General features: G+C 47.4%; 1 protein-coding gene and 1 long non-coding RNA gene across 2 annotated transcripts in view; one reads left to right on the top strand and one right to left on the bottom strand.

The window, feature by feature from the left end:
- The window catches only part of ABHD12B (abhydrolase domain containing 12B), a 32,806-nt gene extending 12,013 nt beyond the window's left edge, over window positions 1-20,793 (bottom strand). The window contains exons 1-9 of the mRNA XM_079956559.1: window positions 20,615-20,793; window positions 11,340-11,473; window positions 9,678-9,780; window positions 7,244-7,363; window positions 6,702-6,732; window positions 6,267-6,312; window positions 6,046-6,175; window positions 4,021-4,058; window positions 595-677 (exon numbers count right to left, since the gene is read on the bottom strand). Coding sequence (XP_079812685.1) covers window positions 595-677; window positions 4,021-4,058; window positions 6,046-6,175; window positions 6,267-6,312; window positions 6,702-6,732; window positions 7,244-7,363; window positions 9,678-9,780; window positions 11,340-11,473; window positions 20,615-20,727 — 798 coding nt within the window. The 5' untranslated portion in view covers window positions 20,728-20,793. The remainder of the gene's footprint in view (window positions 1-594; window positions 678-4,020; window positions 4,059-6,045; window positions 6,176-6,266; window positions 6,313-6,701; window positions 6,733-7,243; window positions 7,364-9,677; window positions 9,781-11,339; window positions 11,474-20,614) is intronic.
- LOC307209066 overlaps window positions 1-23,626 on the top strand; it is a 31,734-nt gene extending 8,108 nt beyond the window's left edge. Inside the window, exons 2-3 of the long non-coding RNA XR_013835299.1 lie at window positions 19,505-20,453; window positions 23,298-23,626. This is a non-coding gene — a long non-coding RNA (uncharacterized lncRNA). The remainder of the gene's footprint in view (window positions 1-19,504; window positions 20,454-23,297) is intronic.
- The last annotated feature ends 4,213 nt before the right edge of the window (window positions 23,627-27,839 follow it).

Raw genomic sequence — 27,839 nt, 5'->3', positions numbered from 1 at the left:
GGGGCGTCTCACATTTTAGGACCTTCCAGCACTATTCGAAGCAACTGGCACTTGGGAGGCACACTGCCTCCAACTCAGGACAGGCGAAAGAAAGCCCTCCTTCACGCAGCACACCGTTAAACTGCGGAACTCACTGCTGCAGGAGGCAGTGGTGGCGACCAACTTGGCAGGGCTTTCAAAGAGGACTGGACAGATTCATGGGGCAGAAGGCTATCAACAACTACTAGCCACAATGGCTATCCTCTGGTCAAAGGCAGCAATGGTTCTGAATACCAGTTGCTGGAACCTGCAGGATCCTTGCGCTCGATCCTGCTTACGTGTTTCCCATTGGGGCATCTGGGTGGCCACTGTGAGAACAGGATGCTGGACCAGTGGTCTGACCTAGAATGCCTCTTGTCATGTTACATTTGACTTTTGCTCAAGGTGCACTTAGAGGCCGTATTTGGCTCCCAGGGCTGAAGTTCCCCACCCCGGCCAAACAGAATAGAAATTAAAACCGCTTGCAGGCTGGCACACCCCACTGTTTACAGAGCTGCTCAGCAAGCTGTTTCAGTGGCAGCAAGAGGGCCGCGAAAGAAGAAAAGTAAGTCTTACTTTTGTAACGGGGATGGTGGCAGCTGCATCCCGGATGTTGGTGTAAGGAGCCTCGAGAACCAGCGCATCGACTATGGTTCCATCTGCGGGGGGAAGAGGTGGGAATTGGAAAATGAAAGTGGAAGCAAACGCAGTTCTGGGCTGCATCAACGGAAAGTCATAGTCTATTTGGGGACTTCGCTGGCTGTTTTCTGGCCCATGTAGGACCAGTCTGGATAGCTGGCCTTGGTGAAGACTTGACGTTTTCATCCCCCAAAAAAGTTTTTGATTTGAGTTCCTACTGAAATGAGGCTGCATTTTAATGTTGTGTTTTAATCTTGTTTTTAAGTTGTATTTCGATCAATTGTTTTTATACCTGGTGTTAGCCTCCCTGAGCCCAGTCTTGGCTGGGGAGGGCGGGGTATAAATAATAATAATAATAATAATAATAATAATAATTATTATTATTATTATTATTATTATTATTATTATTATTATTATATTTCTTGTCAATTGATAAGAAAGAAGATTCCTACTAAACTTTAAGAAGCACTTTTGGATGGCAAGAGCTGTCAGCAGCGGAACAGACTCTCTCAAAAGGTGATGGACTTTCCTTCCTTGGAGGTTTTTAAAAAGAGGTTGGATTGACATCTGTCAGTGATTTCTTAGCTGTGATTCCTGTATTGGGGAGTTAGATCCTTGGTGTTCCCTTCCAACACTATGATTCTGCGATTTAATTCTACAATTCTACGAAAAGCCCTTGGAGAGACGACAGGACAAATCACTGGAGAAAAGGCAGCTTCTCCCCACCAGAAGAACCAGGGCAGCAAGCTATTCCAGTCCGACAGAGACAAAATATACAGAAATCCAGGCTGACTTGCAAAATTTGAGGAGGGTGTGGAGATGGAGCCCTGTTACCCCTCCAGAACAACTGCAAAGCAAATTCCAACAAAATGGAGCCCTGTTTGATTGCTGCCGACACAAAATCACTGCAGGGTCGCAATCTAGTCCCCAAATGCAGGATCTCAGCTCGGAATCACATGTCGAGTTCCACTCTCATCCCATCTGTGATAGGAATTTTGAGGTCTTAGATATATGGTAATGTTCATAACCGCACGTATGTAGATCAGCACAGGAAGACCGACCTGAAGCCATTTTGATTCCTAAACTGAGCAAATGTTTTCTCTGCAAGGTCAAAGTGAGAAAGCCTCCCCATTGTCTTTTCCTTCACAAATCCTGTCTTAAGGGTATGTCTGTGTTTGAATAGGGTGTGAGCCTGTGACCTGGCCCGGGAACTAAGTATTTATCACTACAAAAGACTGGCCAGGCTCCCCAGGCAACCCAATCAAGTAACCTGCCAGACAGGAAATAAACAACGACAGGAGAAAAACAACATTCAAATTTCTGTTTTAAGACCGCCTTTTCTGTGATGTAGGTATGATGTATCTGAGGGGTGCTCTTACGTTACACCCCTTCTGTGATGTATGTATGATGTTTCTGGGGGTGGTCTTGATCTAAAGGTAAAGGTAAAGGTACCCCTGCCCGTACGGGCCAGTCTTGACAGACTCTGGGGTTGTGCGCCCATCTCACTTAAGAGGCCAGGGGCCAGCGCTGTCCGGAGACACTTCCGGGTCACGTGGCCAGCGTGACATCGCTGCTCTGGCGAGCCAGAGCCGCACACGGAAACGCTGTTTATCTTCCCGCTGGTAAGCGGTCCCTATTTATCTACTTGCACCCGGAGGTGCTTTCGAACTGCTAGGTTGGCAGGCGCTGGGACCGAGCAGCGGGAGCGCACCCCGCCGCAGGGATTCAAACCGCCGACCTTTCGATCGGCAAGTCCTAGGCGCTGAGGCTTTAACCCACAGCGCCACCTGCGTCCCTGATCTTGATCTACAGGGTGGCAATTTCAAAAGTCTTTATAAGGCCTTGCACACCATTGTTCTGGGTTCCTCCTCCCTCCTGCGTGTGGGGAGTGAGGACCCTGTTGCAACAGATCAATAAAGATCAGGCTTACTAGCTGCTTTGCTTCTCAATATTCTCTGGTTGGCCTCTGTTATTTTCTCCTACCGATAGGGAACCTATGTAAGGACTCTATATGGGCTCTTGGATACCCCATAAGGGAAAAGGGTAATTTTTGTTTACAACACCATCTCTCCGGGGCTTCTCAGCTTCCTCACCACCCCAGTCTCTTCCAACCCCTATAGACCTAGGGGCAAACTATATGCAGTTTTGAGTGAGGGGCATTGGGAAAGTACATAGGAATGGCGTCACAAATGAGGATTCAGCAGAAGTAGGGGAGAAAGTGGGGAGGGGGACCCAGTTGCATCTGTCATTTGTGTTGACAGCCTCTCTCTTGACGTCATACGCAAACAGATGTTGCTTCACGCACGCGTTAACAGAGAGCTGTAAGAATAAACCAGAGAAAGAAGGGCGTTTTGAACATGCTCAGAAACACCCTTGAGGAATCCGCGTCCACTGAAATGGATTTCAGGGCCAAATCTGTGGCTCATGCCCCCCATTTGCTCACCCTATGCAAAAGCCAATCTCCTCACTTCCAAGAAGAAGAAGAAGAAGAGTTTGGATTTGATATCCCGCTTTATCACTACCCGAAGGAGTCTCAAAGTGGCTAACATTCTCCTTTCCCTTCCTCCCCCACAACAAACACTCTGTGAGGTGAGTGGGGCTGAGAGACTTCAGAGAAGTGTGACTGGCCCAAGGTCACCCAGCAGCTGCAGGTGGAGGAGTGGAGATGCAAACCCGGTTCACCAGATTACGAGTCCACCGCTCTTAACCACTACACCACACTGGCTTAGTTTAAAGTTTTAATAACCCTGTAAAAGTAAAGGGACCCCTGACCATTAGGTCCAGTCGTGGCTGACTCTGGGGTTGCGGCGCACATCTCGCTTTAATGGCTGAGGGAGCCGGCGTACAGCTTCCAGGTCATGTGGCCAGCATGACTAAGCCGCTTCTGGCGAACCAGAGCAGTGCACGGAAACACCGTTTACCTTCCCACCGGAGCAGTACCTATTTATCTAGTTGCACTTTGACGTGCTTTTGAACTGCTAGGTTGGCAGGAGCAGGGACCGAGCAATGGGAGCTCACCCCGTCACGGGGATTCGGCCCACCAACCTTCTGATCGACAAGTCCTAGGCTCCGTGGTTTAACCCACAGCACCACCAGGCCATGTCCTTCACACAAAAGCGTGTGCAAATGCCTCTCTCTAATCTGTAGCTCAGTGGCAGAGCATCTGCCTTGGTGGCAGAAGGTCGCAGGTTCGATCCCTGGTGCCTCCAAGTAGAATTTAGGAACAGGCCCCCTTGTCTAAAACGCTGGAGAGCTGTTGTCAGTCAGTGTGGACAGCACTTTGCAGCTTCCTATGCACCCACAACCAGGCCCCTTTGGATTGTGAGGCCGTGACCCTTTCCACACACAGATATATATAATTACCTTTTTCTTTCAGTCTCCTAGCAGTATTGGTAGCAATTCTGCAGGGAAACAGGAAAGAGGGATATTGTCACATCGCAGGCCCAGAAGATCTCTCCTGGATCAGGCCAATGAATTATTGAGCCTGACATCCCGTTCTCATGGGGACCGGCCATCATCATCATCATCATCATTATTATTATTATTATTTCTACCCCACCCATCTGCCTGGGTTTCCCCATCCACTCTGGGCGGCTTCCAACAAAAGATTAAAAAGACATTAAAACATCAGTCAATAAAAACTTCCCTAAACAGGGCTGCCTTCAGATGTCTTCTAAATGTCAGATAGCACTTTATTTCTTTGAGATCTGATGGGAGGGCGTTCCACAGGGCGGGCACCACCACCAAGAAGGCCCTCTGTCTGGTTCCCTGTAACCTCACTTCTCGCAATGAGGGAACCACCAGAAGGCCCTTGGAGCTGGATCTCAGTGTCCGGGCTGAACGATGGGGGTGGAGACGCTCCTTCAGGTATACTGGGCTGAAGCCGTTTAGGGCTTTAAAGGTCAACGCCAACACTTTGAACTGTGCTTGGAGCCAATGTAGGTCTGTGCTGGGAGCCAATGTAGGTCTTTCAAGACCAGTGTTATGTGGTCTCGGTGGCCGCTCCCAGTCACCAGTCTAGCTGCTGCATTCTGGATTAGTTGTAGTTTCCGGGTCACCTTCAAAGGTAGCCCCATGTAGAGTGCATTGCACTAGTCCAAGTGGGAGATAACCAGAGCATGCATCACTCTGGCAAGACAGTCTGCGGGCAGGGAGGGTCTCATCCTGTGTACCAGAGAGAGCTGGTAGACAGCCTCCCTGGACACAGCTGCCTGTGGGAAACCAGCGAGCAGAATTCGAACACAAAAGCCCTCTCCCCAGCTCAAACCATGTTTCAGACACTGAGGTCTTGAGTGAGGTACCAGGTTTGTCCACAGGAGAGACAAAACCACACCTGAAGGTTGCAAGGGTCAACACTGTTTCCTCAGACCAAGATAGAGCAAAAGCTCTAGTCCTATGGAAGACAGGTAACCAGAGGTTTGAACTGGTCAGTCCAGTTGCAGGTAGTTCCAAAAGTGGAACTGGTACAACAGGGGTATACTATGTGTATGACAACTGTTGGTTTATGTCACTTGATGCTGCACTAGCTTATGCAGCAACGGTTACCTAAAAATGGGGGAGTGATGTTAGGATTTTTATCTATCCGAGATGCTCCAGCAAGTAGTACTATTGTACTATGATTTGTAAACATCATGTGAGTGTCTGAGTGAGCATCAGACAGGAAGTCTGAGTACTGTTGGAAGTCAGTTTCACTTCTGTATGTGATGCAGTTCTGTAAAGTAAAGGTAAAGGGACCCCTGACCATTAGGTCCAGTCACGGACGACTCTGGGGTTGCGGCGCTCATCTTGCTTTACTGGCCGAGGGAGCCGGCGTACAACTTCCGGGTCATGCAGCCAGCATGACTAAGCCGCTTCTGGTGAACCAGAGCAGCGCACGGAAATGCCGCTTACCTTCCCGCCAGAGTGGTACCTATTTATCTACTTGCACTTTTACGTGCTTTTGAACTGTTAGGTTGGCAGGAGCAGGGACCGAGCAACGGAAGCTCACCCCGTCGCGGGGATTCGAACCGCCGACCTTCTGATCGGCAAGCCCTAGGCACTGTGGTTTAACCCACAGCGCCACCCGTGTCCTGATGCAGTTCTGTACTGGTGTTCAAAGAGCACAGATGTACTGATGGAGTCTCTGTATTATAAGACTGTAAATAAAGTAGTTTAGAACTACTGATGGAGTCTTCTGCTGTGATAAGCTAGAAGACTAGCGTGCTCTTCTCAGAGGAGAGGGGTCACTTATTAACGGTCTCTGTGGACTGAGGGAGATTTACAGCCAGAGAGGACCACCAGAGAGATGTCCCAATGACTTGGGAAGTTGGCAGCCTTCCCGGGTGTGTTTCCAACAGAATCCACAATAAAGAGGGCACCCGGAGACAGGGCTGAGAACGCAAAACCTACCCAGTGCCCATCGAGTGTCCCCAAAAGATGACTGTGCTGTTGCGGCTGCGGGCTTTGACCCAGTCGTAGACAAACAGGATGTCCGTGGTGAAGCCGTTTTCGCTGGGGTGGCCAGTGGAGTCTGCGTAGCCTGGAGGGAGGCATCGAATGAAGGATCAGGGGAAAATACACCATTCGCGTGTCCCGCAAGAGCCCGGCATTATTTGTGCGTCGGAACTTACCTCGGTAGTCAACAGCCAGGACGTGGAAGCCGCTGTCACTCATGGCCTGTTGAACAAATGAGCCAAAACTTCAGAAACAGAAAGCTAAAAGGAAGTCCTTCTTCGCGCAGTGCAAACTATGGAACTCATTGCCACGGGAGGCAGGGGTGGCCAGCTTTGAAAGAAGATTGGACAAATTCGTGGAGGAAAAGAGGGCTGTCGTAGCTACTAGCCACAATGGATGGTCTGACTCCGTAGTCAGAGGCAGCAATGGTTCTAAACACCAGTTGCTGGAGATGGCTCTTGTGTTCGAATCCTGCTTGTCTGCTTCCCATTGGGGCTTCTGTTTGGCCGCAATGAGAACAGGAGGCAGGACTCAATGGGCCATTGGCCTGTTCCAGCAGGCTCATCTTATGTTCTTATTTTTAAAGGGGAAGAGGGAACACCACAGCTTACCTTTGCTAAACGAACTCTGTGACTTGCTGCTCTGTAAGAGAGGTCAAAGACGAGAGCCAAGTGTTTAATCATTGTCGCCGGCGATCAAAATTGCCAACTTGCTTATTTCCAGAATGACTCATAAACAGATCACAAGCCAGCCATTAAAAGACGTGGTTTAAAGCAGGGCATAGGCAAATTCCAGCCCTCCAGATGTTTGGGACTACGCTACCCATCATTCCTGACCACTGGTCGTTAGCTAGGGATGATGGGAATTGTAGTCCCAAACATCTGGAGGGCCGGAGTTTGCCTATGCCTGGTTTAAAGTTTTAAAGTAGTTAAATGAGCAAGACTATTCAGACTCACACCGGCCACAGGAGGGGAAATGCTGCCCTTGGGCCTTGAACCCGGGACCATTCTGCATGCAGGGCAGGTGTCCTGCACTAAGCTACAGCCCTTCTGTTCCAACATCCAGACGACGCGTGCAGGAGAATAACAACTGAGCAGGGGAATAACAGAGCATGGACGCTGCCTTTGTTTGTTCCTTTCAGCCTCAAACTCACCTGGTCCCCCCATTGCCATGGAGATAGATTATGATGGGATTATCGTCCGCCAGGGCCTCTTCGTACCAGCTGGGGTCTTTCCCCTCAGCCTCCTCCCGCATACTGTCAGGCAATGAGTGCCTAAGAAGAGAAGCAAAAGGCCTATTCAGCCGCAGTGGGGGCTGCCCCACTGCAGATGGAAAGGGGGAGCAGTGAGGAGAGTTGTATCTGCCCAGATCAGTGCACAAAGCGAGCCTTGAGCACATCAGCTAAAAATACGGATTTGCGCACAGAGAAAGGAGGAAGCAAAAGTGAGAGCAAAGCCGATAAGCGCATGCATGGTGCTTTTGCAGATACGGATCATCTTCAAGTCTTCCCTCTGTAGAAGCTTAGTCCTGGCAAAGAACTCTTAATTATTGGCTCCGTCTAAACTTAAATCCACCCGGTCCACTGCCCTTACTGACACAAGACCCCCATAAAAGTGCACGGTTTAAAATTGTGCACCAAAAACTCCTCTCCTGCGGACTCCACCCACATCAGCTTCTCATGATGGGCTTTATTAAAGCAAAAAGGCTAATTGGACAGCGTCTGAAGGACTTAGAGCAACAGAACAATCTGGCCATTATAAGGAAATTCTGTCCTTGGTATGCCTCCCACCCCCCCCCCCTTTTCCCTGGCACCATATTTGTAAAAATTAACCATCCCAAAATACAGACATGCCTTCGCACTGGCCAGATTGGATGTGATGCCCTCTGCCGTACTTGAGGGCAGATACCAAAAGATTCCAACTGAGAAATGACTCTGCCCCTGTAGAGATGGGATCTGGAAACAGTGGCTCATGTTCTCCTGTCCTGTCCCCTTTATAAAGATCTGAGGAATGAGATCATTACCCAACTCCTATTTACCATCCCAGGCCGCCCATCTGAGGCCCCATTGCTCTCTCTTTTCTCAGATCAAAATGATCAGACGATAATCTTGGTCATTTGATTGCCCTTTTTACCCATTGCTGTCTTTTTATTTGTATATATTGCTTGTTTTATGGGACACGGGTGGCGCTGTGGGTTAAACCACAAAGCCTAGGGCTTGTCGATCAGAAGGTCGGCGGTTCGAATCCCCGCGACGGGGTGAGCTCCCATTGCTCAGTCCCTGCTCCTGCAAACCTAGCAGTTTTAAAGCACATCAAAGTGCAAGTAGATAAATGGGTACCGCTCTGGCGGGAAGGTAAACGGCGTTTCCATGCGCTGCTCTGGTTCGCCAGAAGCGGCTTAGTCATGCTGGCCACATGGCCCGGAAGCTGTACACCAGCTCCCTCGGCCAATAAAACGAGATGAGCACCGCAACCCCAGAGTCGGTCACGACTGGACCTAATGGTCAGGGGTCCCTTTAAAGGTAAAGGGACCCCTGACCATTAGGTCCTGTCGTGACCGATTCTGGGGTCCCTTTACCTTTACCTATTGCTTGTTGTCAGGGGTTCAGGAGCAGAGGCACAGGGAGGAGAGGAGATGGAGAGCGAGGGGGAGGAATCCGAGGGGAGCGTAGAAGAAGAGGACAGTGGACCGAGGGATTCCACGAGCCTCTCCAGCGAATCGGAAGATTCACAGAAGGGGGCGCCAGTGGCCAGGGGTAGGGGGTTCCCAAGGGGAACGCCCCAGGAGCAAGGGGGCAGCAGGGACTCCCAGAGCAGTAGTTGGAAATCAGGACCAGCTTCCCCAGCAGAGCAGAGTGGGGGGGAAGAGTCCCAAGGATCGGGGCCAGTGCATTCCCCACCAGGGAGAGAAGATAAGGCAGGGCTGACCACACCTCCATCAGGGAGTCAGACAACGGAGGAGAGGTCAGATCCGGCCAGTATCCCGGAAGAGGGAAGCAGTGACAGAAGTAGTGTGACGGTCAGGAGGAAGGTCACTGGGTTGGCGCGAGAGGCAAGTTCAAATGTACAGGAGCGCGGGACAGCAGAGAATGAGGATTGGGAACCGGGTCCTAAAGCCCACCGGAGGGAGGGGGAGGAGCTAAGCGACTCAGCGTCGGAAGAGTCCAGAAAGGGCATGCCCCAGCGGGCAGGAGGACCCAGAGGAGGAGAGAGCAGCGTAAAAGGTGGAGCAGGGCTAGGATCTTAAACTGGTGTCATAGGGGAGGAGACTCAGACGGGACTTCGCCGGTCTAGGGTTAAGACGTAGAGCTGCGCACTGCGGCTTTGAAATGGAAACTGAATCTCAATAAAGACTTTTGTACATAACGACAGCCTCGCGTTGGTCCTCTGTGAGCTGGGACCTAGGGGCAGCTCTGACACTTGTTTTATGTTGCCATGGCCGTTGGCTAATGCAAATAAAGTTTTATCTATCTTATCTATCTACGGATCATCCTCAGTCCCAGATCAGAATGGGAGCGAGACTCTGAGGGTGACATGCAGATCAGCACATGGCCCCTGCCAGGCCGGGGGGGGGGGAGCCTTACTCACCATATCCCAATAGTGATCCCCGGTTCTGAGGTGAGATAAAAGTTCCTCGTGTGATTCAGATATACTTCGGGCTTCTGGTAATCCACCCCAAAGGGAAATGCAACTGCAAAAGAAGTTCACTTTGGAAATTTGCTCCCTGGCAAAGGCCTTGCGTTCCCCATGCACCCCCAACGCTTTTCAATGCCACACTGAGCATGCAACGAGCATCTCTGCTTTATGACTTCGAATGAATGGGCAGCAAAACCAAACCACGCGTGACATGGCAGAAGTGGACAAAGGAAAGTTTTCTTCCCTCTCTCAGAGAACTAGGACTTGTGGACATCCAGAGGGAGATTCAGGACAGAGGATAGAAATGACCTCCTCATCCACAGGGCACGGTTACACTGTGGAACCCCCTCCCACAAGACGGCCACGAACCTGGATGGCTTTAAAAGCAGATTGGAAAAATTCATGGAGGAGAGGGCTACTAGCAGGCTCAAGAAGTATTGAAAAGCATTTAAAATACTCAATTAACTGAGGTTCTGCCACCCTAGCAGAAGCCTGCTGCCCGTAATGTTGTCTTGGTGGGGGGGAGGGAATCATGTGCTCATGGAAGAAGCGAGAGAAGCAGCCAGATGTGGAGTCGCATCCATAGCACTCACTCAAAAATCCAGAGGTTTCCACAAGCCCAAAAGGGACTGGTGGCCTCTGGATTAAACCATCCATTTCTCCAGCCTAGACAGAACACAGCAGCAGCATGTTTGCAAAGAGCTGCAGAATATGCGCACTGCCTGGGCGGCACTGGCTCCCGGTGGAGTACAGGGTCAGGTTTAAGGAGCTGGTTTTGACCTTTAAAGCCCTATGCGGCCTAAGACCCTCGTACCTACGGGACCGCCTCTCCTGGTATGCCCCGTGGAGGACCTTAAGGTCCACAAATGACAACACTTTGGAGGTCCCAAGTCGCGAGGTGGTTAGATTGGTCTCAACTAGGGCCAGGGCCTTTTCAGTACTGGCCCCGACTTGGTGGAATGTTGTGTGTCAAGAGACTAGGGCCCTGCGGGACTTGACATCTTTCCGCAGGGCCTGAAAGACTGAGCTGTTCCGCCTGCCCTTTGGTTTGGACTCAGTCTGACCCTTATGTTTCCCTCCCCTTATGGTTTTGATTTATGGGCTACTTTTAAAATGAGGCTGCTTTTTAAACTGCATTTTAAATTGGGGTTTTTTTGTCCCCGCCCCCCATTATGTTTCTGTTGTACTTTTACTGGTGTTAGCGGCCCTGAGCCCAGCTCTGGCCAGGGAGGGCAGGTTATTAATAATAATAATAATAATAATAATAATAATAATAATAATAATAGATGGAGCAATGTCCTGACTCAGCTTCCTATGTTCCTTTGCTCCCAAGACAAAGCCTGTTAAGATCTTCCTCTCCTGCAGTGATGACTCGGTCCAGCAAAAACCTTCCTATTCAGACAGGCCTTTGGAAACAGACATGCAGGAGATCTTGACCCCTGGTCAGCTCTCAGGGCAAACCGGCTTAGTTTGAGATAAAGACAATGCAGTTTGATACCAGGCAAACCCTTGATCAGCAATTGATTTCCAGAAGTTCAGCCAGCCCCTGGAGAAATCTTTGCTGCGGCCCGTTTAAAGATCCCAAGGCAGGCAATAGGCAAAGAGAATACTTACGGAAACTAAGAAAGACAAACTTTTGCAGCAGCGAAGGGAACATGCGGATAATGAAGGGGATGGAGGCATACAGAATAAATACATTCAGGATCAGCGTCTTGATTTTACTGGCTTGGAACCAGTCCAGGAGCCCCCTAAAAGATAAGGAGATAAAGAAAGAATGGTATTGGAAACTGCTATATATAATTACTAAGAAATTCAGATGGAAGAGATTTGAGGAAGTCAAATAATATGTTTATGAAGATGGATTTTAATTAATTAAGTAAGTGTTAGTGTAGTGATGATTTGTTGTATTTTCTGTTTTATATTCTTTTTTCTTTTTCTTTTTTCTGTTTTATTCTTTTTTCTTTATTACTGTCAACCTTTTCTTTTGTTGTATCTATGTATGGAAAATAATAGGGGACTTCCGGGTTAGCGCCATCGGCAATGGCGGCGTTCCTCTGACTGAGAGGAACCCGCTCTGTGGAATTCGGGTCGTGCCGCCGCGGCGAAGGCGGAGACCCTTTAGAAATCCCAGGCGGAGGAAGCCTGGGAAGTGGGATTCGGCTGACACCAGGAGCGCCCCCCCTACCCGCAGGGAAACCCCTTTTTTGGGGTTCCAAAGTGACGTGGGGTGAGCGGCACGGTGTTTTGAATCGACCGCTATTTTTACGGAGTGAAGCCGCGTAGCTGTTGCCGGAGAGCGCTGACTTTTTCTTGTGGACAATTGGATTTCAAACAACAACCCGTGAGTAGAACGGAAATTGGACTTTTAAAGTTTTTTTTAAATTGGCACCGATCGGGGAAGGTCTAAACAGGAAGTCCACCTCCCCTTTCTGTAAATATACTGAAGCAAAGAATTTGTTAACTAAGGTCGTGGAGAGTCTTACTAAAGGATTTAAATTTCACTGATTGAAACTACTATCAATATTTTTTCTTGGAAGCAGGGGAGCCTGCAGGAGAAGGTTAAAATTCGGGAATTGAAGCGCCACTTCCCTAAACCCGGGAGTGGTCTGCGAGAGCCCGTTGACGGTGAATAGATAAATCTGACAGCTGTCAAGCGAGCTGTCAAGATACAAAAGAAGGACTTTGTTTCTACTGTCCATTTTTGTGTTTAAAAAGAAAGAAGGAATTGTTACAATATTACGTTTAAAAAGAAGGAAGGAACTGTTACAAATTTTACGTATGGGACCTTTGGGTCTGTGCTGGAAGGAGTGATAAAAGGAACTTGTGTCCCTCTAGAGGGAGCTTTGGGATATTGTCGTAAGGATGCAGCTGGGAAATTGCTTTTAAAGATAAAAGCTCTGAGAAACTAGTTTTTGACCTTGGACTGTTTAAGGATGGCGGTCGGGAAGGAAGTCGAGTGTGAATTGAACAGGACATTTTATCTGTTGGGAAAGCTGCAAGACCAGATAAATGTTATGGCTACCAATGTTGTAATCTTGGGAACAAAAGTGGGCATTAGTAAAGAAGCGGACAAGAACTCGGCACAGGAACCTCTTCCAACTGAACAAATCGAAGAATTTGAGAAGGAGAAACTTGTTGTGATTAAAGTGATGAAAGGGGGAGCCGTAACCCTACAGAGGCAAATGGTGGATTATAATTCGAGGCTCTACATGATGGCAACCAGGAGGAGCCAGTTTTTAGAGATGGAAGCCTGGCTTGGTTTGGAAAATGAAAGATGGGGAGATCACCTTATGTGGAGATCAAATGACTTTTGGGATATAAATCTGAGCCAGGTGGAGGTTGGAGCTTTTGGCGCCTTTGGATTTGAAAGGAGTGTGAAACAAGATTTGGAATATCCTATAGGCCCTACTTTTAACTACGGAAGTCTGGCATACCTGCTAAGAAGGAATATGACTACCGATGGGTTGGAGCTTCCCCGAGATCTGTTCTTGAACACCAAAGACTACCAAAAAGACCGGCAGAGGGGACATGAAAGAGATTTAAGAGCCTCGGACTTGATCTCCGGGTTGATGGTTTTCTGAGATTGATGGAACTATTGCTAGGGGCTGAAACCGGGGAGGGGAGTTGGTGAAAGAAAATTGGGAATTTAAAATATATATATTATAATTATTATAATTTTTTTTTTTCCTTTTCTTTTAATGAGAGATGGGAAAATCGTGGAATGGATTTTTTTTTTTTTTCCCTAGGGGAAACGTTTCAAGAAAAAGGTCAGATATATAAGTTTTAATGAGAAATAAGATTAAATAAAGTAAAAGTGGATGGTTAATTGGTGAAAGAAAGAATGGAAAATTACAGTATAATAAGATAAGATATAAGGATAAAAATAAGGTGAAGGATTTGCTGAAATATCTATATGAATTAGAATACAAAGAGGGGAGATGTGAGGAGGTCAAGGAGATAAGTTAAGAAAGGGAGTTAGATTAAGGTTTAATTTGTTCTTTTGCTTTTTTTGCTTTTTGGATTTGTATTCTTTTTTCCTTTTTAGCTGTTTTTGCTTTTTTATTTTTCTATTTTTATTTTTCTCTTGTTTTGTTTTTATATATTGTGTTTTTCTTTGTAACCTTTTAAAACTTGAATAAATATTATTGGGGAAAAAAGGAAAATAATAAATATTATTAGGGGGGGGGGGAGATAAGGAGGTAAAAAGACTTAGATGAGCAAAGAAAGGACAGCGATAATTATTTCCATATTATTTCTATTTATTGCATTTCTATCCCCACCCTTTCTCCAAGAAACTCCAAGTGGCCTACGTAAATTTTCCTCCTCCTCATTTAATCCCAGCAAAGATAGGAGGTGGTTTCAGCTGAAATATTGTGACTGATGAACCAAGGTCACCCACTGACCTTCATGGCAGATTGGGAGATTTGAACCCTGGTGTGTTGGCTTTCTTATCGCTATTTTTATTTTTATTTTTTAATGATGAAAAATTAATGAAGATGTGGCCATTTGTTTAAAATTTTGTTGACTAGGCCAGGAATATTACATACACCCGAGGAGTACATATAGCTCAATGAGGATAAAATTTGGTGGAAACCATGTTTTCTAAAGAAACAGTGGCTTATGAGCAATAGTGGCTTTATCACAAGCATACATCTTTTTTAAGAGTAGAATATGAAGACGGAGAAGTTTTAATTATAATTTAATTATAATTAATAGTCACATTTGTCTGCCCGGGCCTCTGCCTGGCTCTGCAAGGCCCTGCCTAAATCTGCCCTCGAGTGCCACTCCTGCAGGAGAGTGATGACACGAGACGGGGCCTTCTCAGTCGTGGCACCTCACCTGTGGAACTCCCATCAGAGCGACATTCAGTCCGCCCTCAATGTCGAGATACTGAAGAGGAGGCCAGTGGCCGATTTATTTGGCCAGGCATACGGACCACACAATTGGGACGCAGGTGGCGCTGTGGGTTAAAGCCTCAGCGCCTAGGGCTTGCCGATCGAAAGGTCGGCGGTTCGAATCCCTGCGGCGGGGTGCGCTCCCGCTGCTCGGTCCCAGCGCCTGCCAACCTAGCAGTTCGAAAGCACCTCCGGGTGCAAGTAGATAAATAGGGACCGCTTACCAGCGGGAAGGTAAACGGCGTTTCCGTGTGCGGTGCTGGCTCGCCAGAGCAGCGATGTCACGCTGGCCACGTGACCCGGAAGTGTCTCCGGACAGCGCTGGCCCCTGGCCTCTTAAGTGAGATGGGCGCACAACCCCAGAGTCTGTCAAGACTGGCCCGTACGGGCAGGGGTACCTTTACCTTTACCTTTTTTACGGACCACACAACAGATGTTGAACAGATAAACAACTATAGGACTTTTAGAAGACATCCCTATACGGAAGTTTTTTATGTTTGGGGTTTTATACTGGTTTTGTTGGGAGCTGCCCAGAGGGCCTGGGACAACCCAGTCAGATGGGCAGCATATAAATTATTGTTGTTGTCTTTGTTATTGTTGTTGTTTGATTTTAAATTACCTGTGTAATTGTTTCTTTTATTTCTGCAGTTTGCTGCCTTGTGCTGTAAGATGAACAGGCAAGATACTAAAGAGTTTTGTATAAACAAACAAAATAAATACATTCTTTAGCTGCAATTCCTACATTGTAGAGGGTTGGACTAGATTAGCTAACCACCTCCTTCTGGGAGATGATCTATAACGAAATGAAAAAGGTATTTAAATATACCTTCCAGAAGAAACCAGAGGCCTTTCTCTTGGGCATGGTCGGCCAAGTGGTGCGAAAGGAGGATAGAACTTTTTTTATGTACGCCACAACAGCAGCAAGAATACTCATCGCAAAGTATTGGAAAACACAAGATTTACCCACCCGGGAAGAATGGCAGATGAAGGTGATGGAATATATGGAACTGGCTGAGATGACTGGCAGAATCCGGGACCAAGGAGAAGAGTTGGTGGAAGAAGATTGGAAAAAATTTAAAGTTTATCTTCAAAAATATTGTAAAATTAAGGATTGTTAGAAAGATGTTGGGAAAAGAAAATTATGTGGTTTTAGCAGAAAAGACATAAAGGATTAAGTAAAAATGAATTGGTGAAAGAGAGAAGGTAAAATTATAATATGTTAAGATAAATTATTAGGATAAAAACAAAGTTGGAAGGATTTGCTGGAATATTTAATTGAATTAGAATACAAAAATGGGAGGCGTGAGGAAGTTAAGGAAATAAGTGAATGTAAGTAAGTGAGTTAAAGGTTTGACTTGTTTTTTTATTTCTTTTTTCTTGAATTTTTTTTACATGTATTGTTTTTTCTTTTTCTTCCTTGATTGTTTTCTTTTCCTTTTTTTCTGTAACCTTTAAAATCTTAATAAAAATTTATTAAAAAAAATAAATAGATTAGCTAACCACCTCCCTCCTCCGTCTTGCTAGATTTTTACACAAGAGATATGCCAATAATGCTCTTAGCTTCTGGTGCAACAGTTGGCTCAGCAAAGGTCTGGGCCCACACATAACCCAGCTGATGAGCGATTTCGCTTTGAGGGTGCTTTGGCAAGGCATCGAAACACACCCAAGAGGCAGCAACTCACCTTGCTGTGATGCAGCAACCAAATCACAACCGCAATAGTCAGCTTCCAAAGAAGCAGAACTCGGTTGAGTAACACCTGACAATACCACCCCCGGAGCTCACATTGCCCTTGCTCCCTACCCTTAGGTATTGGCGACACCACAAACTCCAAAAGGCTGCCAAAGCACTTGCACACTCCCAGCATGTTGCGACAAGTGCCTATTGCCCAGTGCCAGTGCCGTCACTCGCACGTCTTCCTCTCTCATCCCTGGAGGCAGTTCTGCAGCTGTTCCCACCCTTTTGATTTACTGAAACAGCTACAGGCCGGCTGTCGTAATAAACAGCAAGGGGTTTCGCGGGATAAAACCGAGAAAATAAAACGGCAAAATGTCACAGCAGATCCCAAACGTTGCTGAATTTATTTACTTAGTTACAGTGGAAGATGCTTTAGTGTGTGAATCGAGGGCCAGATAAGAGTGGCCTGAGAGTTTTATTATTTGTTTGTTTCTTACGTTTATGTCAAGGCGGTGTACGTGGCTCCCCTCACAACAACCCTGTGCGGTAGGTTAGGCTGAGAGAAGGTGAATGGCCCAAGTCCATCCAATGTGCTTCATGGTTGAGGGGAGATTCGAAAGCCAGAACTTCCAGACCCCAGTCCTGAGTTCGAATCCCCACTCAGCCATGAAGCTCATGGGGTGCCCTTGGGCCACCAGAAGACAGCACAGTTCACATAGTAAACTGATCAGGGCTGTGACTCTTGACTGGCCCTGAAAAAGTTGCCCATGAAGGCTAATTATTTTAATTACAGCTTATCACCTGGGCCTATCTGTAGGCAGGTATTTCAGCATTAGAAATAGCCCTGGAGCCCAGCTCTGTGCATTTGTATGGAGGCAGGAAAGCTGGGAGGAGGGAGATTGTTTCCCACACAGTCTGGCTGCTCTGAGATGGAAGGAGCAACAGTCAGAGGCTCCTGTAGGAACCTCAAACTTTTGTACTGCTGGAATGAAGCTTACGGGTCAAATTGAATAAGACTCTGTTGCTCCCCCCCCCTTCCCTCCTTTTGTTCTCCTTCCCCTCTGCCACCATAGCAAACTCTGTGAGGGCAGGATTTTATTTTTTTACACAAATACACACAAATGGGAGGATGCCCAGAGCATGTGCAGAGTGCCCTGTCCATGCAACTGACTTGCCCCCCCCAAAAAATATATCCCGATATTAACAGAAGGCCTCTGTGCCAGATGGAGAAGACAGAAATGGGAGCGAGACAGGAGGGCATGGAAGAACATAAATGCACTCTGCACATTCCCAGAGGCACTCAGCTAACCCTGAAAACCAGCCCTTGGCACGATTGCCCTCAATTCCGTAGCCCCAGAGTAGCAGGGGGCAAAGAGGAAGGAGGAGGGGGGAATGCAAGGTACCATTGCAGAAGCCCAGGCCACAAGTTGTTGTTGTTTAGTCGTTTAGTCATGTCCGCCTCTTCGTGACCCCCTGGACCAGAGCACGCCAGGCACTTCTGTCTTCCACTGCCTCCGGCAGTTTGGTCAAACTCATGCTGGTAGTTTCGAGAACACTGTCCCACCACCTCGTCCTCTGCCATCCCCTTCTCCTTGTGCCCTCCATCTTTCCCAACATCAGGGTCTTTTCCAGGGAGTCTTCTCTTCTCATGAGGTGGCCAAAGTCTTGGAGCCTCAGCTTCAGGAGCTGTCCTTCCAGTGAGCACTCAGGGCTGATTTCCTTCAGAATGGAGAGGTTTGATCTTCTTGCAGTCCATGGGACTCTCAAGAGTCTCCTCCAGCACCAGAATTCAAAAGCATCAATCCTTCTTTATGGCCAGCTCTCACTTCCATACAGGCATGTGCTAATTTTAAATAGTTGTTGCTGTTAATCTATTGCATTTATATCCCACCTTTTTTCTCCAAGGAGCTCAAGGTGGCACACATGCCCCCCCTCACTTAATCCCCACAACAGCCCTGTGAGGTAAGTCAGGCAGAGAGAAGGCAGGGACTCACCCAGGGAGAGCTTCATGGCTGGGCGGAGATTCGAACCTGGGTCTTCTGAGCCCTAGTCAGACACTCTGACCACTGCCCCACACTGGTGGAGCCAATGAAGAGGATGGATTGCTGAGATTTTGCAAGATGTCTAGACATTTTCGAATCAAAGGCAAAAGGGGATTTCGTTGTGTGTGTGTTTTTAATGGGGGAAGGAGCAGAAGGTCTCATCCTGAAACAGCACTCCTGGCAGCTCTTGCAGATGGCAGACCAGAGGATTTTGGCCTCTCCTTACCTCCAGAGACATGGCCTCAGTTAAGAGGGTCCGGGAGGGAGAGCATGGGGCAAAGACCCCAGACCAAAGACCCTGATGCCCAAATGTCTGTCTCACCCCCATTTTTTGGCCTCTGAGCTTTTGCAAGAGCATCGGTGCTTACGCAAGGAGCATTGCACTTCCAGGCTTGGACAGGATCCCATCAGTGGGATGGGGAGGGACAGGATGGGTACCAGCAACCTTCGTCCCTCTCACCCATGGCTAACCGGCTGGCTCCAGAAACAGCACACCCAGGGGAAACGACATTAAATGCTTGCTTTGCCAAGGATTGCAGTGGAGGAGAATGAACTGTGACAAAAGCACAGCTTTTCTCTCTCGCTCGTAACACCAGCAACTCATGGACATCGAACAAAACTGAGCGCTGGAAGATTGAGGAGAGAGAACGTAATGTTATCCTTCACGCAGCACAGTTAAACTATGGAACTCACTCAAGTCCCGCAGAAGGCAGGGATGTCTCCCAAAACAGGCTGCTCATTCAACGGGGAACGGAGGGTGGTGTAGTGGTTAGAGCGCCAGTCTAGAACCTGGTAGAGGCCAGGGTTCAAATCCCGGCCCCCCCTCGGCCATGAAGCTCAATAGGCTCACACTCAGTTGATCACACTCAGCCTGACCTACCTCATAGGGTTGTTGTGGGGGTTAATGAAGGAAGGGGAGAATGATGTACTCATTGGAGAAAAGGGTGGACTATGAATATTATTATTATTATTATTATTATTATTATTATTATGCAATAAGTAAATCATGGTTCATTTACTTATTGTAAATCAATATTTACAATATTGTTGTTAGCCGCTCTGAGCCCAGCTTCGGCTGGGGAGGGCGGGATATAAATTAAAAAATTATTATTCATTTATTATGGAACGCGGGTTAAACCACAGAGCCTAGGACTTGCCAATCAGAAGGTTGGCAGTTCGAATCCCCGCGACGGGGTGAGCTCCTGTTGCTCGGTCCCTGCTCCTGCCAACCTAGCAGTTCAAAAGCACGTCAAAGTGCAAGTAGATAAATAGGTACCGCTCCGGCGGGAAGGTAAACGGCGTTTCTGTGCGCTGCTCTGGTTCGCCAGAAGCGGCTTAGTCATGCTGGCCACATGACCCGGAAGCTGTACGCCGGCTCCCTCGGCCTATAGAGCGAGATGAGCGCCGCAACCCCAGAGTCGTCCACGACTGGACCTAATGGTCAGGGGTCCCTTTACCTTTACCTAAATCATAAGCAAAGAAACTGGAACATTGAATTTGCTCCGGAAATGTCCTGGTTTGGAAAGCTTGAATCACTGGCATGCGTGCTTACTCTGATGCAATTCCCACGGTAATCAAGGCAACTTTACTCCCTAAAGCACGTTCCGCTAACCTGGCGCTTCCAAGATGTTGCTAGACAACTGCTCCCAACATCCCTGACCCTTGTCCCGGCTAGAGCACTCTGCCCTGAAGCTCATTCTCAGCCTACCCGACCCTGCAGGGTTATTCGAAACACAAAACGGGGACTAAACGAGGAAAAGCGGGGGGCGGGGGTAGAATTGTGACAAGCAAATTCCTTTTGGCCAGTGCTGAATCCCGCCATCTTTCCTCTCTCCCTGTTGCAAGCATCGCCAAACTCCCCGTTCCCAAACACCCCTTTTCAGGTCATCGCGCGCGCGCTCCGTTCCCATTTCCAGCCTCTCTTGAAAACAAATGATGCTCAAAATGCATGTGACCTTATTTTTTTTTTTTTTTGTCTGAGCCTGAAATAAAAACAAACCCCTTCTCATCGCCAGCGCATGATGAAAACCGGCAGCAAGAGAGCGAGGAAGCGAGCGGATGGGATGGCGGATGGAGGCGGGGAGCGCTCGGAGCCTCGCCGGGTGGAGAGGCGCAGGTGCCCGGAGCGCGCAAAGCGGGGCGACTTAGAATCCTGGCACGGTAGCCTTGCAAGGGACCCCCAAAGGCCATCCAGCCCAACCCGCTGCAATGCAGAAATCCCAACTCCACCAACCTCTGCCTTCCGCGATGGAGAGGCACCCCAGCTCCCTGACTTACCCGGCAGGTTGCCGGGGCCCCCTCGATGCGGACGCGGCCTGTCCCAGGTTGGAAGAGGCGGCGATCCCCTTGCCCTGCGCCCCCGAAGGCGCCTCCTGGGCGCGCCTCTTCATCCTTCGCCAAGCCGAGCCGCCTGCTCCGGTTCCGAGTGCGCGGCGGCGCCCGCGGAAGCGCCTTCTCCCGGTCTCCCTTGGCAAGGGGCGAGGCAAGGGCGGAGCGCGCCTCTCGCTGGGGCGGTGCTCGCCTGCCCGCCTGCCCACTCAGGACCGGGTCCGAGCTCCCACGTCGCAGCAGCCTGGTAGACTGCGCCGGCCGCTGGCGGCTCTTCTTTTGACTGCCCGCGCGGCTGCGCCCAGTGTCACTGCGCGCTGATGGCGTGCGATTTTGCACGAGCTGTTGTGCATTTGCGCGCCATCATCCGACAAGTGGTTTGGCAGGTTTTCTAAAATCATTTTTATTTTTATTTCCTCCCGCAGAATCGGTAACAAAGCAGCCACAAAACAATCCGTGTCATTTCTATAAGTCATAAAACGTGGCAAGACGAACAAAACGGGGGATAAATATTATTTTACAGTACATAATGATTGAAATAAATCAATTAAATAGATTCGACAATGAATCAACTTGGGAAACATAGAATAATAGAATGAGCCAATGAGTCGTGCCTGCTCATGTGCTCCATTTTGCAGTATATGCTGTCGGTATTTCTCCTCCATGGGTTGTTTCATTTGTATCCTTAATAAAATCACACCACACACTGTAAAAATTAACTTTTTTTCTGGTCACCTCAATTTTCCCATTTTTGGCAGGTTTGCAGCTTGGTCAAAGTGGGTGAGGATAAAATCAATGGCTGATGCAGGACATCGATAAAAAGAAGAAAAAAATATTTTAAACACCAGCCCAAAGCCCTGCAACACCTGAAAGGCATGGAAGCTTTCACGAAGTCTGAACTGACTTCTGCTGCCACTGTTTGTGGGGCTGCCCTTGACCATGCTCTTGATGGGTTTGTTTTTATTTATTTTTTAGTTCTTGTGAAGCACCCTGGAAGTTTTACGTGGTGAGTGGTAAATGGAAACCATTTAAAGCAGCGTTCCAGATGTTTGGGACTACAGCCCCAGCCAAAGCAATTGGAGGGCATCAAATTAGCAAAGACTGTTTTTAAAAAAAGATTGCATAACAGAAACCACAGAGCAAGTCTGGTATAGGAATATTCCCCATCAGGACCTTAGGCCTGGGAATTCTGCCCACATGTGAGCTATTGCATTTTGCCCAGGAGGAGGCCAAACCCCAAGGCGATAAGTGTGATTTGCCTGGAGCCCTGATAGGTGGAGAATATCAAAGTGTTACATCTTCCCCGCAAGTCCTTGCAGATAGCACATGCTGTCTCTCACAGCTGTCTTGCCTTTGCAGCAAGAGGTGATCTACTGCCTCTATTTTGTCAGTAACTCCTACTTACCTAATGCAACATCAGTTTGGATGGAAGGTGCACATGGAGAGAAAAATTGCCCTGTTGGGATGAGAAATGCCACGCAAACCCTCAACGAAAGAGGAGGCGATGACATCTTTGGCTGCCTCTAGAGACTATCATTATTTTGCAGGAGGGATTCAGCCACATACCTGAAATTCAAGTTTGTGCAATTGGAAGTGGATCACCACACCTTTAAACTGAGCTTGGAAAGTTCCTTTTTAAAGAGGAGCTAACTTTACCTTTAGGGACGCGGGTAGTGCTGTGGGTTAAACCACAGAGTCTAGGACTTGCCGATCAGAAGGTCGGCGGTTCGAATCCCTGCAACGGGGTGAGCTCCTATTGCTCAGTCCCTGCTCCTGCCAACCTAGCAGTTTGAAAGCACGTCAAAGTGCAAGTAGATAAATAGGTACCACTCTGGCGGGAAGGTAAACAGCATTTCCGTGTGCTGCTCTGGTTCGCCAGAAGCGGCTTAGTCATGCTGGCCACATGACCCGGAAGCTGTCTGAGGACAAACGCCGGCTCCCTCAGCCTATAAAGCAAGATGAGCGCGCAACCCCAGTGGTCAGGGGTCCCTTTACCTTCACTAACTTTACCTTTTACCAGCTTCTTGTGGTTCAGCAACTATGGCCATTCTTTGGCAGGGATAGCCTGACCACAGAAGTCCATGCATTTGTTACCTCAAGGCTAGATTACCATAATGGCCTCTATGTGGGGCTGCCCTTGGGTCTTGTTCGGAAGAACCAGCTGGTGCAGAATGCTGCAGCCAGATTGCTGACAGGAGCTTCTGGTTGGGAACATGTGATGCCATTGTTAAAACAGCTGCACTGTTTGGCTGCCCGTCTGCTCCAAGCCAGGTTTTAGGTTCTTGTATTGGTTTTACAAAGCCCTGAACAGAATACTGCAGGGATCCTTATATCCCAGTTCGATCACTGAGATAATCTGCAGGAGTGTCTTTGGTTGTTCTCCAAGTTGGTGAGGCTTGTTTGACAACAATGAGAAATTGAGCCTTTAGTGTCATCGGAACACCCTGCCACTAGAGATTCAGTGAGTGCCTTCTGCGCCAGCTTTTTAACACCTGCTGAAAACTTTTCAATTCTGCCAGGCCTATGCATGCAATTAAGAGTACAGCCCCCCACAATGCTCTATCAATGTTTGTTTTTAATTTATTTCTGTTTTTAACTAGTTTTTAACTTTCTGTTATTGTATACCACCTAGGACCCTCGTACCTACTGGACCGCCTCTCTTGGTATGTACCACGGAGGACATTATGGTCTGCAAATAAAAACACCCTGAAGATTCCAGGCCCCAGAGAGATCAGACTGGCCTCGACAAGAGCCAGGGCCTTTTCGGTGGTGGCCCCGGCCTGGTGGAATGCTCTCTCACAAGAGACCAGGGCCCTGCGAGATTTGACATCTTTCCACATATCAGTGGAAACAGTTGGTCTTGGCGAGTATTAAATGCTTCTAATTTTAACTTGAAGATTGCCACTTGTCCAGTTTTAGTTTTAATTTTAATTGTTTGAATTAATTGTGAGATGTATCTTAATTGATTGATCGCTTGTGTTATGCATATCCTCTTGTTTATATGATGTTAGCTGCCCTGAGCCTGGCTTTGGCCGGGGAGGGTGGGATACAAATAAAATTATTCTTATTCTTATTCTTATTCTTATTATTATTAGTCTGGTTTTATGTTTTTATATTGTTGTAAGCTGCTGTGGTACTGTATATTTTTATGATAAATTAGAAAAAATAATTCCAGGTTGCACCTTGCCTCTTATATAAAAACAAACTTGTTCGATTCATGCTCAGTCCACAGGTCAAGTTCCTCCAAATGATCCCCCAAGAAAAAGGGAATCAGCGTTCAGAATGTTACAAGCTGCTGTGCCGAAGTATAAAATATACTTAAGAAGAATAAGAAAACACCAAAACACTTTGGTGTCAGACAGCTGTGGTAGCAGCACCAAAGTCTGGGCAGTGTGTCTGGAGGTCCTGGGCTGCCCAGATGTCAATACTGATGTTGTCAGGAGTCCAGGTTCCCAGCTTGATAACACAGTAAGCGTAGGTAATGAAAAAGGAGGATTTATTGCAAAAACAAACAGATAGCTCCGGACAGCTCTAACGCAGCCACCGGCATTATCACTCAAGATGACCCTTCTGAAGACTCCTTCCGGTGTTGACAGAAGATATTGAACTTACGACCCTTACGTCTCTTGTTTTGCTTCCTGTCCAGCAGCCCTCCCATTGGCTGACTCCTCGGACTTAGTGGATCCGCTCCACCCTCTTCTTGTTCTGAGAGGCTGTCTCTGAGACTGTTCATACCTTTGTGTGCTTCCTAAAAGCTTTGGCTGTGTTCCAGCCCACTCTCAGCTACAGCCTTATCATCCTGCTGTTCAAGGTCAGGAGGAGGTGAATACTGCAGCTGTCGGCTCTCCTCTGCCTGAGTGAAATCCCAGCCTCTATGTTCCTGGATGCTTTTTGCAGCTGGCTGCAAACCTTCGCTGGGAGCTGGCTCATTCCTGACAGATGTGGTCCAAAGGAAAGCAAGCAATACATTAGGCACCAGCTTGGCTGCAGCAGTTGCCAGAAAGAGGCGTACAAGATGCTGCCACCCAACCACCTTAGGGACTCCGCTCCGTATTTGTGTAGGGTTTCCTCCTTAGCCCTTTCTTTTCCTGCAAGGCAGTGGAGGTAGAGTAAAAGAGGCAAAATATTCCATCACATTTGGTCTCTGTTTGCCATGCTCTGTTTCAAAAGCTTCTCCCTGCTTCCCTGAGGCTGTGCCGCTCTTTTGTCCCCCCCCCCCCCGTGAATTTATTTAGAATTCAACAATAACAAAGGAAAAAATCACAGTAGTTGCTACATCAATTCATAAAAATTAACCTATTTTAACAATATACAAATAGTAATAGAAAATTACACAGCATCACTTTTAACTTACTGAAATTTCTTTTTTAAAAAAATATTTATTATTAACAGACCAATCAAATCAAATCAAATCACATAAATTCCAAATTACAAAGCCGAATTTTAAATTTTTTGTTGGGGGTACCCATATTTCAAGTTCCAAAAGGGATCCAATCATCTTGTTGTTGCTGCTGCTTTAATGTCCACAAATCTGTCCAAATAGTGTTCACAATTCTATCCAATCCTTTCTTGTTATTTTCCACATCTCTTCTTGTTATTTTCATATATTTTTCCTTTCTCTTTGTGACCTCTGATAGTCTCCACAAGCGGGTTGAAACAAATTGTAATCCTGTGTGGGTTTTTGCTTGTTAATCTTCACAGATCTGTCACTCCCTTTCTCAGTCCTCTGAGGAGGTTCTGCCAGTCCATAGCTTCCTCCTCCCAATCATCAATATTTTGACAGAACCTGCCAAGATGCTGACTCCCTTTTTATTACTCCGTCATTCCAAGAGCCCTTGTTCTTTTCTCGATCTCCATAAGCCAAACTTTTGGTTAGTAATTCATTTCCACACAGTTTTTAATCATCCTGCTTAGGTCAGTTATGCGACGGTTCTTTCTTGGGGAGGGGTTATTGGTTAATCACATAGAAGAAAAGAAAAAAAGTCCCCCCCCATCCAGTCCCGCTCCGACATACCGAACCTTTGATGTATCTTCTTCAGATATATTCCTGTTAAATCCAACCCGTCACTTTACTTTCACCAAGGTCACTTCAATTAGCAGTCTTCACTCCCGTTCTTCACTTGAAATATGTGCATTTGCTTCTCTCTCTAATTGTTTATTTCGAGCTGCTGCAACTAGTGTACGATCAGAGACAGTGTCCGGGAGAGCCGGACCCACACAAGGGCTTTGTGCCTAGTGCCCTCACCCCCTTCTTTCGAATCCGGGGGTGATTTATGGCCACAGCAGGCAAGGCAGTGTTCCCCATTTCCTTGGAGCAACAAGGGAGGCTGCATACTCCCGTATCAGCCTCTTAATTATCTCGTGTGAGCCGGAGAGATGTTATTGTCAGCCATCTTCCAATGCGCCCCTAGCGGTCCCCCAACTTACTGAAATTTCATATTACGCTTTTATCTCTTTATCTTTTTCTTAACATATCAAAAAGAGAAAGCCTAAGAAAAGAGACACACACAAAAAGAAAAAAGAAGAGGAAAAAGAAGGGGAAGGGGGAGTGAGGGGAAGGGGGAAAAGGAAAAAAGGAAAAAGAAGACAAAACAAAACAAACACATTTGGCTTCTGATCAGACTCATTGTATTATTATTTCTACAATTTTTTCACACACAGTTCCACGTTATTGTATTTCTTTCTTTGTTTTCGTCAGATATCAAAAAACATTATATTTGTTGTTTTACAAGGATCGTTCTATATCTGCCAGGAGATATTTGTTATTGTAATGCTTTTCCAAATACTCTTTATAGATTTTCCATTCTTTCTGTACTTTCTGTTTTGGTGCTCTGTTTGTTTTTCATCGCCAAACATCTTGGTGGTCCCCAAGGGCCTCCTGCCCTGTGCGTTTTCCACCCTCTGCCTGCCCACTTGCAGCAGGGCTAATGAGCATTCTCTAGGGCCTAAGCATGCCAGGCACCTGCTGCCTCCTGGGGTATCGTGGTTTGTTGAGGAAAAACACACCTCTGCTGCTGATGCTGGCATTGGAAGCGCTCTCTCTTCTTTGGTGATCCCTCGTAGCTGAGTAACAACAACAACAATCATCATCATCATCATCATCATCATCATCACCATCATAAATTATTTATACCCCGCCCTTCCTGGTTCAAAAACCGGGCTCAGGGCAGCTAACAACAAATTTCAAACACTTTAAAACACTTAATTATAAAAGCAGCATAAAATGCAGTATAAAAACATGAATAAAAATCAAAAATCAATTAGATGATCCCCTGTGAGATTTTGACCAGCTTCTGCCCATCTGAAGCTGATACAGGCTCGTCTTATCTTGAGCCCAAACAGAGTAGTCCACACAGCGGAAGGATAAGCGGTATGTGCTTATCCTTTATTTACACTTCTATGCTGAGAAAATACAAACATGCATCTTGCCTCTGCGAGAGCAGAGAAGCAACTCCTCTCGGAAACAAAGAACACCGAGAGAACAGTGAAAAACAGGAAACCAGTGAACCTCACATCCAGTCTCCCATTCCCGTGGGAACCCAACAGTACTCTGACTGTGGAATGCAAAACAATGTCCCGTGACAAGCATTTCACTGCACAGTGAAGGAAACCGAAACCAACATCCCCAGGGCTTGCTGGCTGAATTGGTCCTACTTGGGCCAGCAAGGGGGTCAGGGGAGAATTGGCTGTGGGGTCTCAGAGCGGGTGATCTTCATAAAAAGGGAGGGGGAGGGAAGAGAAGGGAAATAAAAGATCAGGCCGAAGAGTGTCTTCCATGAACACAGTTTTAACAATGTGTCCGTAAGTGACTGTGGAGGCCAGTTCTGGATCCACATGTCCTTCCACGGTAGGGACATAGGTTTCCGTGCAGGAGTTTATCACGGTGAGGGTTTGCCAAGCGTGCCTTCCTCTTAGCACGTTTCTCCCTTGCGTCCTGAGTTTGAGTGTCTTCAAAGCCTGTGACACCTTTGGTAAAGGCTGTTCTCCAACTGGAGCGCTCGCAGGCCAGTGTTTCCCAGTTGTTGGTGTTTATACTACATTTTTAAAGATTTGCCTTGAGACAGTCTTTAAACCTCTTTTGTTGACCACCGGCATTACGCTTTCCATTTTTAAGTTCAGAATAGAGTAGTTGCTTTGGAAGACGATCATCAGGCATCCGCACAACATGACCAGT

The sequence above is a fragment of the Podarcis cretensis genome, assembly GCF_951804945.1.
Source record: "Podarcis cretensis genome assembly, chromosome: 1".
In the NCBI taxonomy this organism is placed as follows: domain Eukaryota; kingdom Metazoa; phylum Chordata; class Lepidosauria; order Squamata; family Lacertidae; genus Podarcis; species Podarcis cretensis.
Note: the sequence above shows the minus strand (reverse complement) of the source record. Positions and strands in the feature narration are given on the sequence as shown.